The sequence below is a fragment of the Mobula hypostoma genome, chromosome 1, assembly GCF_963921235.1.
Source record: "Mobula hypostoma chromosome 1, sMobHyp1.1, whole genome shotgun sequence".
Classification (NCBI taxonomy): Eukaryota; Metazoa; Chordata; class Chondrichthyes; order Myliobatiformes; family Myliobatidae; genus Mobula; species Mobula hypostoma.
The window spans coordinates 98,418,066-98,435,098 of NC_086097.1; the positions used below are offsets into that span (position 1 = coordinate 98,418,066).

General features: G+C 40.9%; 1 protein-coding gene across 3 annotated transcripts in view; it reads left to right on the forward strand.

Annotated features, from left to right (window-relative positions):
• Positions 1-17,033, forward strand: part of ino80 (INO80 complex ATPase subunit) — a 254,901-nt gene that overhangs the window by 76,456 nt on the left and 161,412 nt on the right. For all 3 annotated transcript variants that reach the window (XM_063053383.1, XM_063053403.1, XM_063053393.1), the window contains exons 6-10: positions 186-306; positions 1,425-1,633; positions 5,966-6,019; positions 7,213-7,416; positions 12,753-12,948. In XM_063053383.1, the coding sequence (XP_062909453.1) occupies positions 186-306; positions 1,425-1,633; positions 5,966-6,019; positions 7,213-7,416; positions 12,753-12,948 (784 nt within the window). The remainder of the gene's footprint in view (positions 1-185; positions 307-1,424; positions 1,634-5,965; positions 6,020-7,212; positions 7,417-12,752; positions 12,949-17,033) is intronic.

The following is a 17,033-nucleotide window of genomic DNA, read 5'->3' on the forward strand; positions in this document are numbered from 1 at the left end:
TCAAATTTACTGATTTGCAGCTACTGTAGGAACGGTTTAAAATCCTTCCCTGCACTCATCCCATTTTGTTTTGTAATTGTGCTGGGATGTTAATTTGTTGTCATAGGTCTGTAATGTGTACGATAATCTGATGCTGAATAGATTTGATGTTCTGAAGAATTGCATTAATTGTTTATGGTCTCCAGCTCCAGCAGTACCAATACTACAGCACTGGACTGCTATCCATGCATGACCATTTTTATGAGCAGCAACGCCATGTCCTAGGTCCTAGCAGGAAGAAGAAAAAAGAAGAGAAAAAGATCAAGGGTGAGTTGCATCAGTCTGCCATAAAGATCATGGTTGCTATTTATTTTGTTTCATCCCATTGTAGTTTCCCGTGGAATAAATAACTGCTCTTTGAAAGCAGAAATATTCTATTAATTACTACTTTGGTGGTGTTTGATGTAAGTTTCAAGATGGCACAGAGCTGCAACCTCCTTTGAGGTTGCAGCTCAGTACTTTTTTGGGCTTATGGGAATGGTTTTGGGGATAGAGAGGGAAGTTTAGGGGTCAGGTTAGAGTTTAGGAAGAATGGATGAATTAAAGGACAGGCGGAGTCTTGCATCTCCACTCCACATTTGAAGGCCAGTGACGCTGATGTGGAACATCAGTGGATGGAGATTTTTGGCCGTATGTCAGATCGGCAGACCAGCGTTGGGTGAGCCTGGTGCCCCCCCACACCCTTCCTTCTTCCCCCCACACCCTTCCTTCTTCCCCCCACACCCTTCCTTCTTCCCCCCACACCCTTCCTTCTTCCCCCCACACCCTTCCTCCTTCCCCCCACACCCTTCCTCCCCCCCCACACCCTTCCTCCCCCCCCACACCCTTCCTCCTCTCTCCCCCCCCCCAAACATCCCCATGTTCATCAAGTTGTCAGCAGGTTCTGTCTGGGCAGGAGAAATGAGGTCCAGTGACCCCCTAGTTTCGTGGATCAGGGAGTCCAGAGTTTGAGGCCTGGTGTTTCAGGTCCTGCCATCAGCGAACCGGAAGTCAAGGCCTGTTGGCCAGAGCCCTGGGTCTGTTAGTCTGCTGGGGCAGTGGTCATCTTTGAAGTCAAACAGGACAAAAGAAATATTTTTCTGAGCACTAGTTGAACATAATTTTAAAAAAATGATAGTAAACATGAAGTAAGCTTTTGTTGAGAAGCTTGTTTCATCTTACGAGGTTGCATTGCTTTGATATGCCATAGCCTGGGGCTCATATTACACAAAGAAGGTGATTTCAACCAACATTGCTCTCGTTGTAGTGTGTTTTGTGAGGTGTGGGGTTGGAGTATTTATTGAGTGAATGGGGTGGATATGGACAATACTGTACATAGGTGTACAGATGGTGTGAAATTCATGATGTACCTGAGGAGGTAAAAGTTGAATATAATTTTTTTTCAGCTAAACTAAAGAAAGTGAAGAAGAAGAGGAAGCGTGAGGAGGAGCATTCTTCTGAAGAATCCCCACGGAGGGCAGAGATGAAAATATTTGCCAAATTCTCCCATGACGCTCCTCCTCCAGGTTCAAAGAAAAAGCACCTTAATCTGGAGCAGTTGAATGCACGGCGACGCAAGGTGTGGCTCAGTATTGCAAAAAAAGAGGTTCCTAAGGTGAGAACATGTACAGTGTTATATAGTGTACTGAGCAAGTGATGTGGCTGATCTCTCTTGAGTCAAACTGTGCTGTCAAATGGTAGAGGTTTCCTGCATATTTCCATCCATAATGTTTTTCAAGTGAGTTGAGGGTACATCATGGGAAGAGTAAATGGAAAATCAAGATTTGCAAAAGGCCTTTGACAAGGCTGTGAAAGAATTTAAGAGCCCATGGTATTGCAGGAAAGATGCTGGATGGATAGAAAAGTGGCTGACTGGCAGGATGCAAAATGTGGGAATACAGGAAGCCTTCCTCTGTTGGCTGCCAGTGATTAATGCTGATTTGGAGGAGTTGGTGCTGGGATCACTTCTTTTCATGTTATATGTTAATGATCTGAATGACACAATTGATGACTTTGTGGCGAAGTTTGCAGACGATACAAATATAAGTGGAGGGTGGAGGAGCAGGGAGTCTGTAGAAGGACTTGGATTGATAAGGAGAATGTGGCAGATGGAATATAGTGTATGATTATGCGCTTTAAAAGAAAAAAGCGTGTTATTTTCTAAATGGGGAGCAAATTCTGAAATCGGGTACAAAGAAACTTGGGGATCCTTGCAGAGGGTTCTGAAGGTTAACCTGCAATTTGAGTCTATAGTAAGGAAGTGGATTGCAATTTTAGCAACACACCTCAAAGTTGCAGGTGAACGCAGCAGGCCAGGCAGCATCTCTAGGAAGAGGTACAGTCGACGTTTCAGGCCGAGACCCTTCGTCAGGACTAACTGAAGGAAGAGTTAGTAAGAGATTTGAAAGTAGGAGGGGGAGGGAGAGATCCGAAATGATAGGAGAAGACAGGAGGGGGAGGGATGGAGCCAAGAGCTGGACAGGTGATTGGCAAAGGGGATATGATAGGATCATGGGACAGGAGGCCCAGGGAGAAAGAAAAGGTGGGGGAGAGAAAAAGCCCAGAGGGTGGGCAAGAGGTATAGTGAGAGGGACAGAGGGAGAAAAAGGAGAGAGAGAAAAAGAATGTGTGTGTATATATAAATAAATAACATTTGGGGCACGAGGGGGAGGTGGGGCATTAGCAGAAGTTTGAGAAGTCAATGTTCATTAGCCCTCCCCATCGTACCCCATCCGTTATTTATATATATATATACACACATTCTTTTTATCTCTCTCCTTTTTCTCCCTCTGCCTCTCTCACTATATCCCTTGCCCATCCTTTGGGCTTTTCCCCCCCTCCCCCGTTTCTTTCTCCCTTGGCCTCCTGTCCCATGATCCTCTCATATCCCTCCTGTCTTCTCCTATCATTTCGGATCTCCCCCTCCCCCTCCCACTTTCAAATCTCTTACTATCTCTTCTTTCAGTTAGTCCTGACGAAGGGTCTCGGCCTGAAACGTCGACTGTACCTCTTCCTAGAGATGCTGCCTGGCCTGCTGCGTTCACCAGCAACTTTTATGTGTGTTGCTTGAAATTCCAGCATCTGCAGATTTCCTCATGTATCACAGATATTTCGATTGTTTTCTGTAGTCCTTTCCCGCCATCTTTTGAAGTTGAAAATTAGTTTTCGCTTTTCCATTTCTAATAAAGGGTACTCAGCTGAAATATTACCTGTCTTTGCTTAAACACAGCCTGACTTTGTGAATGTTTCCAACATTTCTTCAGCAAAGAGGGCAGATAGATGCTTTCTAACATCTATCATTGCATGCAGAATGATGTGATTATACATTTAGTTCTGGCAAAGTTGAAAGTGCAGATGTCTAAATTGGGTGGAGTGGAGTTCAGACCAAGAGATGGGAAACAAAGCTGAAGTTATAAGATGTGAGCTGGCAATGGTAGATTGCCAAACTATATTAAAATATATAACAGTTAAAAAGTGTCTAACATTTAAAAAATTTTATCTAGTTCGTAAATATTCCTTTAAGACACCACAATGCACCAGGCAGTGTTGATCGGATGGTAGTTTTTGAGGTACAGTACTTAAAATTTTTAATTGGAAAGATTGTGTAATATTGCTGAAAAGAACAATAAAAAGATTTGAAAAGTCATCAAAAGGTGTACCAACAATAGATAAAGGAAAGAAAGAAGATGAAAGTAATTAAAAGAAAAACACAGATAAATCGCAAAAGCTTTTTAATGTATGTAAAAAGGGAAAGATTGGTAAAAAGAAAAATAAGAAATACCAGTTTATTGTGCCCTTGACCCAAGAAATTATTTTATGGTTTGAGATTTGTTCACAGAAGAATACACGGAATACCACTGAATAATGATGGAAAGCGAGAACTAGAGTGAATGAGAAGCTGAAAAAATATTGACCAAGTTCATTTAAAATTAAAGTTCAATGTAGATTTGTTATCAAAGTATATTTATATCACAATATATAACCCTGAGGTTCACTTTCTTGCGGGTATACTCAATAAATCGATAATAGAATCAATGAAAGACCACAGCAACATGGGCATTCAACCAGTGTGCACAAGGCAACAAACTGTGAATACGATAAGAAGAAAATAATGATAATAAATCAGTAATAAATATTGAGAACATAAGATGAAGAGTCCTTGAAAGTGAAACCATAGGTTGTGGGAATATTTTGATGATGGAGTGACTGAAACTATCCCTTTTGATTCAAGAGCCTGGTTGACTGGTAATAACTTCCTTAACCTGGTGGTGAGTCTCCTGAAGCTCCTGTACCACCTTCCTGATGGCAGTGAGAAGAGATGGTCTCTGGTGATGGATGCTGGTTCCTGTGACAATGCTTCATGTGAATATGCTCAATAGTGGGGAGGGTTTTACCCATGATGGGCTGGGCTGTATCCACTACCTTTTGTAGGATTTTCTGTTCAAGACCATTGATGTTTTCATACCAGGCTGTGATGCAACCAGTCAATATACTCTCCACCATACATCTGTACAAGTTTGTCAAAGTTTTAGATGTCATGCCAAATGTTTGCAAACTCTTAAGGAAGTAGAGGCGTTGCTGTGCTTTCTTCGTAATTGCACTTGTATGCTGGGCCCAGGACAAGTCCTCTGAAATGATAACACCAAGGAATTTGAAATTGTTGATCCTCTCCAGCTCTGATCCTCTGATTAGACTTGTTCATGGACCTCTGGTTTCCTCCCCCTGAAGTCAGTAGTTAGCTCCTTGGTTTTGCTAAAACATGATTGACTACATCCTAACGATTTGAAAATAACGAACCCAATAGTTGTCATTTAGTAATACTGTCATATATTCAAGACTGAGGTAGTAAATATAAGCTCTATGGAAATGGATGATTAAGCATGGATGTAAATATGAATCATCTTGATATGGATAGTAAGTGAAATTCTAGAATCTGTGATTAAGAAATTGATGACAGAGGAATTATTAATAGGAATGGGCAGAATTAGAGTAATTTGCGATATGGAAATGGTGTTTGAGAAATTCGTTAGCACTCTTGAGATTGCAACTAGCAGAAACGATGGGGACCGAGTCAATGTAGTGTATACGGGCTCTCTGGAAGGTCTTTGATAAGGAGCCACATATTAAACTAGACTGGAACACATGGGGCAGAGTGCAATATAATACTGGCATGAATTAAAGATTGGTTAACAGATGGAAAACATAAAAATAAACTTTTGTGGTTTGAAGTTGATATCTAGTGGGTGTCACAGACAGGTGGGGGACCCCAGATATTCACAATCAACTTCAATGATTTAGGATAAGGAGATCTAGTGTAATTTATCAAGTGTGCTGATGATACAAAGCTAGATTTCTGTGAGGAGAGTGCAAAGGGTTTTGCAGGAGGACATGGGTAAAGAAATGGCAGATAAAATATTGTGGAAATAAAAGGAGAAGCCAGTCACTTGGTAGGACAAATGAAAAGGTGGTCTATTTTGTTTTTAAATGGTGAGAAATTGAAGTATTAATGTTTATAGGAACCTCCCTAAAGTTAACATGTAAGTGCAGCAAGCAATTAGTAAGCTAAGCAGTATGCTAGCTTTTATTACAAGAGGAGTTGAGAGCTAGGGTAAAGAAACTTTAGTGCAAGGGTTCCCAATCTTTATTGTCCCATGGGCGCTTGCCATTAACAGAGGGGTCTGTGAAATTAAATAGGGCCCCACCTTGAGATTTCACCTGGGATATTGTGTGTGGGTCTTCCGACCTCTGTATTCTTCTGTATTCGTTAGGATTCTACAATATTTCCTGTAGATGATAAAAATTCATGGAAGGGGGGAGATTATTCCAAGGTGAAGTGTGGTTAAGGATGAGAGGTAGTATGGGAATTCTAGTTTGATTTACCCTGGTTCAGTCAGGCAGGGTGGGTATCATGTTGAGGAATGTCTGATTTCCTTTTGGGTTTTTGCAGGTCTACAAGCAGAAATCCTCAGCGCGCAACATGGTTCTCACCAACACCAAGAAGGTAGGTCACTCACAAAAACATGGTAAATTGAGGGAAATTAATGGGACAGCTCAAAATAATTCCACTCCCAAGTAGTGGAATGGTCGGGGCTTTTGGGTACAGGGTAGTGAGGTGCTGATGGAAGTGCGATATGGTATGGGATTATGTACCCCAGCTTCTACAATTAGTTGTTATTAAATGGATGGAACTTATCAATTTGCACAGTATTCCATGAGAATTTTCCCTTAAATGTACAGGCATAAATGTTGACTGCAGAGCACAGAGCTCTTCTATTATGGTGTTATTGCAAGATTTCGATCTATATCAAAGGCCAGTTACTGTAAATTGCTTCAGTACAGTGTAGAGCAATTTGATGTTACTGTTGATGGTGTGGATGTGGTGAGGACCTATGGGTACCTGGGGGTGCACGTGGAATACAGACTGAGTGGAGCACCAACGCAGAGGCTGTGTACAAGAAGGGCCAGAGTCACCTCTACTGCCTGAGGAGACTGAGGTCCTTTGGAGTATGCAGGCCTCGCCTTCTCATGTTCTACCAGTCTGTTGTTGCCAGTACAATCTTCTGTGCGGTGGTGTGCTGGGACAATGACATCAACACAGGTGATGCCAACAGGCTCAATGAACAGATTAGAAAGGCTGGCTCTGCTGTAGGAGTCAAAACTAGACACACTGGAAGCTGTAGTAGAACAAAGGACCCTACAGAAAATCCTGTCAGTTCTGGACGATGTTTCTCACCCTCTGCATGCCACTTGGCTAAACAGAGTAAGACTTTTAGTCTAAGACAACTGCGTTACCAAAGAGCACTATAAAGAGGTCATTCTTACCCTCGGCCATTGGGCTCTATAACGAGTCAACCTATAACTGGGGAAGTGGTGACCCCCCCCCCCAGACTGTTTGTAGTAACTTATCTTTTATTCTTTCTACTTCTCTTCTAATGTTTATATCTGTGTACTTGTAATGCTACTATGACTGTAATTTCCTTTGGGATCAATAACGTATCTTTCTATCTATATCTTATCAGTGGCTGAGGATGTGTCATGTGAATGTTGTTTTGAGAACAAGGGTTTTAAGTAGTTTGCTGCTTCCCATAAACACAAGTGACAGTGACAACCAGCATTGATGGTAGAACCATTTGTTTGATTTTATGTTTGATATTTTTATGTATCGCTATATTTGTGCTTTTTGTCTTTTGCCAGCTGGCACACCAGTGTATGCGAGAAGTGCGGAGGGCTGCCATCCAGGCACAAAAGAATTGTAAAGAAACGCTACCACGAGCTCGCAGGCTGACCAAAGAGATGTTGTTGTACTGGAAAAAATATGATAAAGTAGAGAAGGAACATCGGAAACGGGCAGAGAAAGAAGCCCTGGAACAGCGGAAACTGGATGAAGAGATGCGTGAGGTTTGAAGTTTTTTAGCACTTGATTTAACAGTAAATATTTGTTAAAGGATAAAACCGGAGAGGAAAAATAGTAGACCTTTCATTTAAGATAGAGCCTCTGACTGTTGATTGTTTACTTCTGGCTGACGGATGGAGGTATGTAGCTGAATGGAAGTATATGACATAGAAATCATTCCAAACAAACCCAAAATATGTATAGCACCTTTAAAAACTGGAAAGCACTGCAAAATTCTTGCACAATGATACTTTGCTAAGGTAGTGCGTGTAAGTTTTGGATAAATGTGGATTTCAAGTTTAAAAGTGTTAAGAAGTGGCTCTGAACTGTGGGGAGGTTTCGACAGAGAATTACAGAAGTACGCAATTGCAATTTTACGTGAACTACAATTCCTTATGTTCGACAGTTGGATTTTGTAAAATGATAGGGACAGGATGGGAAAGAATTAATTTGCTAGGAAGGGATTAGATATGAGAAATTTTGAACTCATTGGTTGATATGAATTGAGGGGAGGTTGCTGGAGTGTCATGTGGAAAGTGAATAATAGTAGTTTGTGTTCTCTCAATATTTAGTATGGTGTTAGGAAATGGACTCTCTGTCTTACTAACTTGGTTGTAAGATATCTTCTACTTGGTGGTTGATGAGTACCTGCTTTGAAAATCACACATTGAAGACTGTGGCAAAGTATTAAATTCTATGAAATTAAGGGACAAATGTCATATAGGACATTTTGCAAATTTAGATTGGAATGTGATTTAGTCAGAAATGAAGTTCATCAGAGCTCAGTTTTCCAGTTCATCGTTAACAAATATTTAAATAAGGTTTGAAAGAAATCACATGTGAAGTTGTATTAAACACAAATAGGGTGAAGAATTTGGAGCAAATTGATAGTCTGCATACTGATGGATATGGTGTACAGCTTGGGCAAATGGTGTTATGTTAATGGTCAGAAGTCTGGAACTTGGCCGGCAGTTTGTGCAAGACTCTTGACTGAGAATGTACAAGGTTGTCTTTGCGGAGAATGGCTAACCCGATGGCTTCTGCCTCAACCCTGGTCACACAACCTAAAACATCTAGCAATCATCTGCTGAGGAGGTTTTCCACCATCATTTTAGTGGCGGTGTACATTACACCTCAAGGCGACGTAGGCAGGCACAAGAGAGGCTGAGCACCATAATCAGCAGTCACGAAACAGCACCCCCGGATAACCTCCCAATCATTGCAGTGGATTTCAACTTGCCCAGGTTGAAGAAATCTCTGAACAACTACCACCAACATATCATCTGTGGAACAAGGGGACTCAGCGCTCTTTACTGTTCTACTACCATCAAGAATGCTTTCCATGCCATCCCACACCCACACTTTGGAAAGTCTGATCACCTGGCTGTACTTTACTCCTGGCATATAGCCAGAGACCAAAGACTGCAGCGCCACTGTTGAGGATCAAGAAGTTATGGTCAAGGTAGATGGAGAAGTACTTTCAGGACTGCTTTGAGTTGGTGGCCTGGACAATATTCAATGATTCATCTTTGAATATGGACGAATATGCTACAGTTATCACTGACTTCATCAAGACCTGTGTGGATGAGTGTGTGTCTTTGACGACATACCCAAAGCAAAAGCTGTGGATGAACCTGCAGATTCGTAGTCTGCTGAGGGTGAGATCTGTCACATTTTGAAACCAGTGACCCAGAACTGTACAAGAAGTCCCAATATGACCTGCAAAAGGCTATTTTAAGAACAGAAAAAAGAATTCTGATTGAAGTTAGAGATGGAATTGGATGCACATCAGCTTTGGAAGGGTTTGAAGGTTATTACTTCCAACGAAGTGAAACCTAATGTCAGGAATGGCTGTGATGTTTGACTTCCAGGTGAGCTCAATGCCTTTTTATGCAAGCTTGGAAAGGGAGAATAAAACTGCACCTATGCGAAACCTTATAGCATCTAGCGATTGTGATCTCTCTTGGAGGCTGATATCAGAACATTTTTCAAGAGATAAACCCTCTCAAGATCTCAGGTCCTGATGGTGTACCTGGTAGGGTACTGTAAATATGTGCCAACCAGCTGGTGGGAGTGTTTAAGGACATCTTCATTCTCTTACTGTTGCAGTCGGAGGTTCCCACCTGCTTCAAAAGGGCAAAAATCATGCCTGTGCCCAAGAAGAGCAGAGTAAGCTGCCTTAACAACTATTGCCCAGTTGCACTCACATCCACTGTGATGAAGTTCTTTGAGAGGTTGGTCATGGCCAGTATCAACTCCTGCTTGAGCAAGGACCTGGACCTGCTGCAATTTTCCTATTGCCACAATAAGTCTGCAACAGATCAATCTCACTGGCTCTCCACTCTGCCTTGGATCACCTGGACAATAGCAGCACTTGCGTCAGGCTGCTGTTTATTGACTACAACTTAGTGCTCAACACAATCATACCCTCAGTTCTAATCAACAGGCTCCATACATGGGATCTACAACTGGTTCCTTGACTTCTCACCAGGAGACCAGTCTTTGCAGATGGGAAATAACATCTCCTCGCTGACAATTACCACTGGCCCACCTCAAGGATGCGTGGTTAGCCCACTGCTCTACTCTCCCTGCACCCAGGGCTGTGTGGCTGTGCACAGCTCAAACATCATCTATAAATTTGTTGATATTATAACTGTTGGCAGTTTTTCAGATGGTGACAAGGAACTTGTACAGGAGTACAAGTTGATCAGATGGTTCAGTGATGCCACAGCAACAACCTTGCACTCAACGTAAGTAAGACCAAGGAACTGATTGTGAACTTTGAGAAGGGGAAGCTGAAGGAATGCACTAGTCCTCAATAGGGGATTGGAAGTGGAAAGGGTGAGCAGTTTCAAGTTCCTGGTTGTCAACCTCTCTGAAGATCTATCCTGGGCCCAACACATTGACAAGAAGGCATACCAGTGGCTAAATTTCATTCAGAGTTTGAAACTTGCTCTGTCACTAAAGACAATTTGCAAATTTCTACAAATGCACCATGGAGAGCATTCTAATTGGTTGCACAGCCATCTGGTATGGAAGGGCAAAAGATTGGCAAAAGCTGAAGAAAGTTGAAAACTCTGTCAGCTCCATCATGGGCACCAGCCGCCCCAGCATCAAGGACACTGAAAAAGCGATGTCTCAAAAAGACAGCATCTATCATTAAGGACTCCCATCACCCAGGACATGCCCTCTTCTCATCAAGGAGGAGGTGCAGGAGCCTGAAGACACGCTTGATGCTTCAGGAACAGCTTCTTCCCCTTGGTCATCAGATTTTTGAATGGACATTGAATCCATGAATGCTATCTCACTATATAAACCTTATTTTTGCTCTCTTTTTGAAGTATTTTTATTATGTATTGCAATGTACTCCTGCCACAAAACTCCAAATTTCACGACCTATGAAATGTGAGGAGGATGTTATGAGAATGCAGGGTGACTTGGACAGGCTGGGTGAGTGGGCAGATGTATGGCAGATGCAGTTTAATGTGGATAAATGTGAAGTTATCCAGTCTGGTGGTAAGAACGGGAAGGCAGATTATTATCTAAATGGAGTCAAGTTAGGAAAAGGGGAAGCACAATGAGATCTAGGTGTTCTTGTACATCAGTCACTGAAAGCAAGCATGCAAGTACAACAGGCAGTGAAGAAAGCTAATGGCATGCTGGCCTTCATAACAAGGGGAATTGAGTATAAGAGCAAAGAGGTCCTTCTGCAGCTGTACAGGGCCCTGGTGAGACCACACCTGGAGTACTGTGTGCAGTTTTGGTCTCCAAATTTTGAGGAAGGACATTCTTGCTATTGAGGAAGTGCATCGTAGGTTCACAAGGTTAATTCCCGGGATGGCGGGACTTTCACATGTCAAAAGATTGGAGCGACTGGGCTCGTATACTCTGGAATTTAGAAGGCTGAGAGGGGATCTTATTGAAACATATAAGATTATTAAGGGATTAGACACGCTGGAGGCAGGAAGCATGTTCCCGCTGATGGGTGATTCCAGAACCAGAGGCCACAGTTTAAGAATAAGGGGTAGGCTATTTAGAATGGAGTTGAGGAAAAATTTTTTCACCCAGAGAGTGGTGGATATATGGAATGCTCTGCCCCAGAAGGCTGTGGAGGCCAAGTCTCTGGATGCTTTCGAAAAAGAGATGGATAGAGCTCTCAAAGATATCGGAATCAAAGGTTATGGGGATAAGGCAGGAACTGGATACTGATAGTGGATGATCAGCCATGATCACAGTGAATGGCGGTGCTGGCTTGAAGGGCCGAATGGCCTACTCCTGCACCTATTGTCTATGACAGTGATATTAAACCAGATTCTGATTCCAATTCTGGAATAAATGTTTAACATAGACCAGTACAGCACGGTACAACTCCTTAGCTCATGATGTACTGACCTTTTAACCTACTCCAAGATCAATCTAATGCTTCCCTCTTACAAAAATCTCAATTTTCCCTTCATCCATGTGCCTATCAAGGAGTTTCTTAAATGTTGCTAATGTACCTGCCTTACCACCACTCCTCCTGGCAGCACGTTCCATGCATCTGAACTTCTGTACCTCTGACATCTGCCTGCCTTAATGTCTAATGTTTCTCATAAACACGCTTTGTAATCCAGGCTAACTGCTCTGCACCCACTCTCAAATTTTCATATCCTTCTTATAATGAGGTGACCAGAACGGAACAGAATACTTCAAATCTGTACATTGACATGTTCCAGCATATTAGTCTGTTCTACACTGTCTTCACATGCTACATGGTCCCCCTCAATGAAAACTTTGCTTCAGAAGTCACCAGTAAGGACCCCAGTTCTTCCTGCGTGTTCCCCCCCCCCCACCAATCTCCAACCTCTGACTGGTCAAATTTTTTGTTTTATATAGCTTGAGAGACAGAGCTTGAAAGGGGTTCAAATCGAAAGATTTTGGGGCATTGTGGTGTTGGTACTGTTTTGAAATTGTTTCAATCCACTTCTTCGAGTAGCAACTATATTTGCCAAGTTAAGAAATTATGATGGGCAAAGAAATGGATCTGAATTCTGGGACTTGGCAGATTTTTTTTTGAACCTTTTGTGTTTTTATATTTATTATAAATTAAACTTTAAGGTATTATTACATGGTTCAATTTTAAGATCTGTCAAATGTAATCTCGGAAATGTTGAAATAATCCTTGTTGGAGACCTGAAAGTGCAAGGGCAAATTAAACAAAAATAATGGTTGTAGGTATCCATTAACATTAATCAAAACTTCCTTGTTTTTCATTTGATACTAGACCTTTGTCTCTAACTTTTTCCCCAAGGTTGTCGCATTTCCACAAGACAAATCTTACCCTGCTCTTTTTCATTTCTAGGCAAAAAGGCAACAGCGGAAGTTGAACTTTCTAATCACACAAACAGAGCTGTATGCACATTTTATGAGCCGGAAGCGAACGCCTGGGAATGATGCATTGCAGGAAGAAATCTTGATGAAGCTAGATGACAATGTAATGTACAGACAGATTGACATAGGAGGTGGTGTTATGGTTAATGTCAGTCAAGAGGATTACGGTAAGAATGCGTCACAATTTATCTTGGGGAGGGGAAAAGTAATACTTGTTTATGCTCCAATCCACTTCAGAGTTAACAAATAGCTTTAATTAGATTACTTTTTATTCTAGTGTGGGGAAAATTGCAACCATTTTGTGCATACCCATGTGAAAACAAATTATATTTTTACAGTGTTGTTTCAGGGCCATATTTTTTTCTAGACAATGCAATAACTCCACTGCTTTTAGAAATATCATATGGGAGTATTTTGGTCCATAACAGAAAAGACCAAGCCTCAAAGTAATATCTCGTCTCTTCTCATTATGCTACATAGAGTGTTGGTCAAGATCTTTGTGCTTGTATCTCTGGAGACTAGACTGTTACCAGCTGAGCCAGAGCTAATTTAAAGCTGTGATATTTTTTGATATATTTCACTCAGTCTGTTTCCCTAGTTGCTACTTTGAAAGCATTTAAACAAATAAATTGGTCCTATACAAGACAACCTAAGTAACTTCGCAAAATGTTTAGGTTCCAAGAACATACTGAAGGTGGGGAACTATTGAGAATCTAATGAGTGCTATCCAAGGTCTAACATTAACTAGAATCTATACTGGACTATAGCTAATTAACCTAACAGTGCAGCCTCAGGTGTGTCCAATTCTTCCTTTTATGATCAGGAGAGTATCTATACCTAAAGAATAGCTCTCTTGCTCAAAGACAGATCATTGGCAAATTATGCGGTCTGAATTTTCTGTGACTCAGCATCAGTCAGGTCCCAAGTGTTTCAAACTGCAGTAAGAGGGAAAAGAATGCTATAAGAGGTAACCTAGAGGTAGATATGCATTTGTAATCGTTTTTACAGAATTCTAAAGGTAGTTTCCTTGTATTGGTGGCAAATATGACCTTATTTAAGAAATTAATGGATAAATGAGACAATAAACTATGTACTGATTAACAATATTAGTTGTAGAGAAAATTTAAACAGCTATTTTAAAGGAAGATATGTCAGGACACTTGGATAATATAAACAGGATTAGACAAAATCAACATAGATTTCTGAAAGAGCAATCATGTTTGACATCCAGTTGGAGTTTTTAAGGATGTAACTGGGTATGTGGATGAAGGAAAATTTAATGCGTCGAATGACTTGCGGTCTAATGGAAAACTATTTTATGTTGGCTATCTAGTTTTTCAGAAATGGTTTAATTGAAGACTTATGAAAGGTTAGTGTAAAATTGTAGTGCAAGTTTTTTGTGTGATGCATTGACATGAATTGAAATCAATTGATAGGAAATAATGGGGTTGCAAAGTTAATCCATTGAAGTACGCTTCTGTACACTTGTATTGAGATCAAGTGTACTTTTGAGTTCAGTGTCATAGTCATACAACACAGAAATGGAACCCCATTTACCAACTTGTGACCTGTAGCCTACTAGCCCTTGATTTAAGTGCTTGTCTTGCTATTTAAATTTTGAGAGTTCTTGCCTCCACCACTTTTTCAGATAGTGCATCCAAATTACAACTATCATCTGGGTGGGAAAAATAATTTGGTTGAATCCTCTTCCAAAATTCTTAAACCTTGTCCTAAACCTGTTCCCTCTAGTTCTGGGTCCTTTGTATACTGGTGTCTTAAACACATTTTATTCAGACCCCTCATAATTTTGCATAGCTCTATCTGGTTCCCTCTTCAGCTTCTGCTCCAAGGAAAACAAACACAGCCTATCCTCTCTCATTTTAAGTGAAACACTCCATTTTGGCAGCATCCTGGTGGGACTCCTCTGTAATGATGTCACATGTTTTGTGGCACCTTGACTCTTTGACTTGTGTTTGGATCTGGAGTACGAAGATGCAGTCTGTTACAGATGTAATATTAAGAGCAGACAACAGGCTACAATCCTTTGTTTTTCATTGTTATTGAGTCTCCAAGACCAAAGCAAACTGAGATGACAATGCATACAAGTGCCAGATCAAATTGCTTTCTTTTAAATTGGCATCAATATTGACCCTCCCTGGTAGTTGTTGGAGCAGGAACTACACGGACTGAATAAGCTTGGGTTTTGTCTTCCTCTGTTTCTCAGATGTACAGAACCTGGTCACATACAAGTGGTTAAAATGTTTTACATAGTCTTCAGAAGAGATTCAGGTTATTAGTCTAGTTTTCCTCAAAATTAAGTTGAAGTGAAGTGTTTTTCATATTTTTATTCCTCTGTGCATCTTCTTTCCAAATGCCAAATTTTTTTTCTTACAATTAATTTGATTCCGTTAAGTCAGCTGTGAAAATTTGAGAATTGTTTGAATCTGCATCATGCAGCTGTATATCATGCTGCAAGAACATATTGAGCATCAGCAGAAGTCGTGATGTATTGACTCTTAACAAGAAAAAGTCCTCGTGCAACATTAAGTGGATGTTGCTCAATTCTATCTATGTGCATGTGAAGGAAATTAAGCTGGGCCAGAATGTACAGGTTACCAATATCTATAACTAACATGGGAGTTTTTTTTCCCACATTGCTGCTGAGAAATAATGCACTTCAAATTGTTATTTTACACAAGGAATTCAGTGAAGAGCAATCTTAGTATATGCTAATTTGAATTCTACCTGAGATCTTGATGCTCCAAAGCTCCCATCCTTGCCAATAAAATAATTGGCTCATGGAAGACCAGAGTCAACAAAATATTGTGTAGCCAGTAATTATGACATTTAGCATTACAGTGGATTCTGGTTAATTGGGTCATTGGTTAATCGGGATGGCCACTTATTTGGGACAACTCTTCAAAGACACAAATAATTGGAAAAAATAGCTGTGACTCCCTCCCTTTATTTGGGACATGATGCTGCTTAATCGGGGCACGGGAGTGTTGCCAAATAGTTTCTAACTAGTGTCAGATGTGAAACCCCCTTATATTGGGCGTCTCTGGAAACCCTCGCTATCAGCCACTAGATTCTGCGGTGATTAAACCCACCTTTCTCCGGCTTCGTACTTCTCGGATGTGTACAACTTTGGCCCCACCAAATCCGTGAGGTTGGGATGTCTCACTCGCCCAAACCCTGGTTTGTGTGAATGCTGTGTGATTTACTGCCCCCGACATGAAATAGATTGTACACTGCATACAATTTAAAAGGTATACTTAAGAATGTTAATTTAAACAGTTATTAAATGGGGAAAAAAAAACAAAAAGAGCCCATTACTCTTAAATAGTCAAATGTGCACTTAAGTTGGAGCTCATCTTGAACTTGTCTGTCACTTGTGTGCTGGAGCTCCCGCTTCCAAACGTTGCTCAAAATTCACCTTGAACAAATGTGTCTCCAAAGGGAGTACAGGTTCTTCCTTCTTGAAGTCATTCATCTGCACAAAGCACCTTATGCAACAGGGACAGCATCCTCAGCCATATTTTCCCCCTGTCTTCTTCCAGCTCTCACCAAGTCCTTCAACCCAGCATTCTCCAGAACCTTCTCCCAATTCCACTATCTTGATTGGCTGACAGCACATTCCTAAGTTGAATAACAAGCCTCTTGTCTTAGCTCAAGCCCAAACAAGCTGAAAGCAGAACAGACTACTCTTATAGAACTGCTAAAATAAAATACCTACAGTATTTTACTATAGCAGAAAAAATCTTAACCAGGGCATCACAGATGCATTCTCTTGTGTGGCCATTAGACATGACACTGTGCTTCAGGTGAATAGTTTGTAAACAGTTGTGTATATGTCAATGGTGAGTGTGTGTGTCTTCAAAAAAAATGATTTTTGTCACTAATGGTGAGAAATAAGCGGTAAGAAAATTGAGAACTGTTTTGCTCACTGTGGTTTCAAGCATTCAGCCTTGGAGATGCCAGAAATGGCTGGAAGTGAAAATGAAATCATTTCACTATTTCAACAAGTTTGGAACTATGAAGAATTTGAAGGTATCGAGAGTTATCTTGAATGTTACAATGAGAGTAAAGATTTGAAGGATGCACTTGTCTACAGCATTGTATGAAGGGAGTCTATTATCCGCACTAGGCTCCGCTGATTTTGTTCATTTATAGTCAAAAGAACTCGACACAGATGAGTTCCTCTGTCAATAAGTATTAGGAACTAATACATAGTTTTATAGTCCTGTAGTAG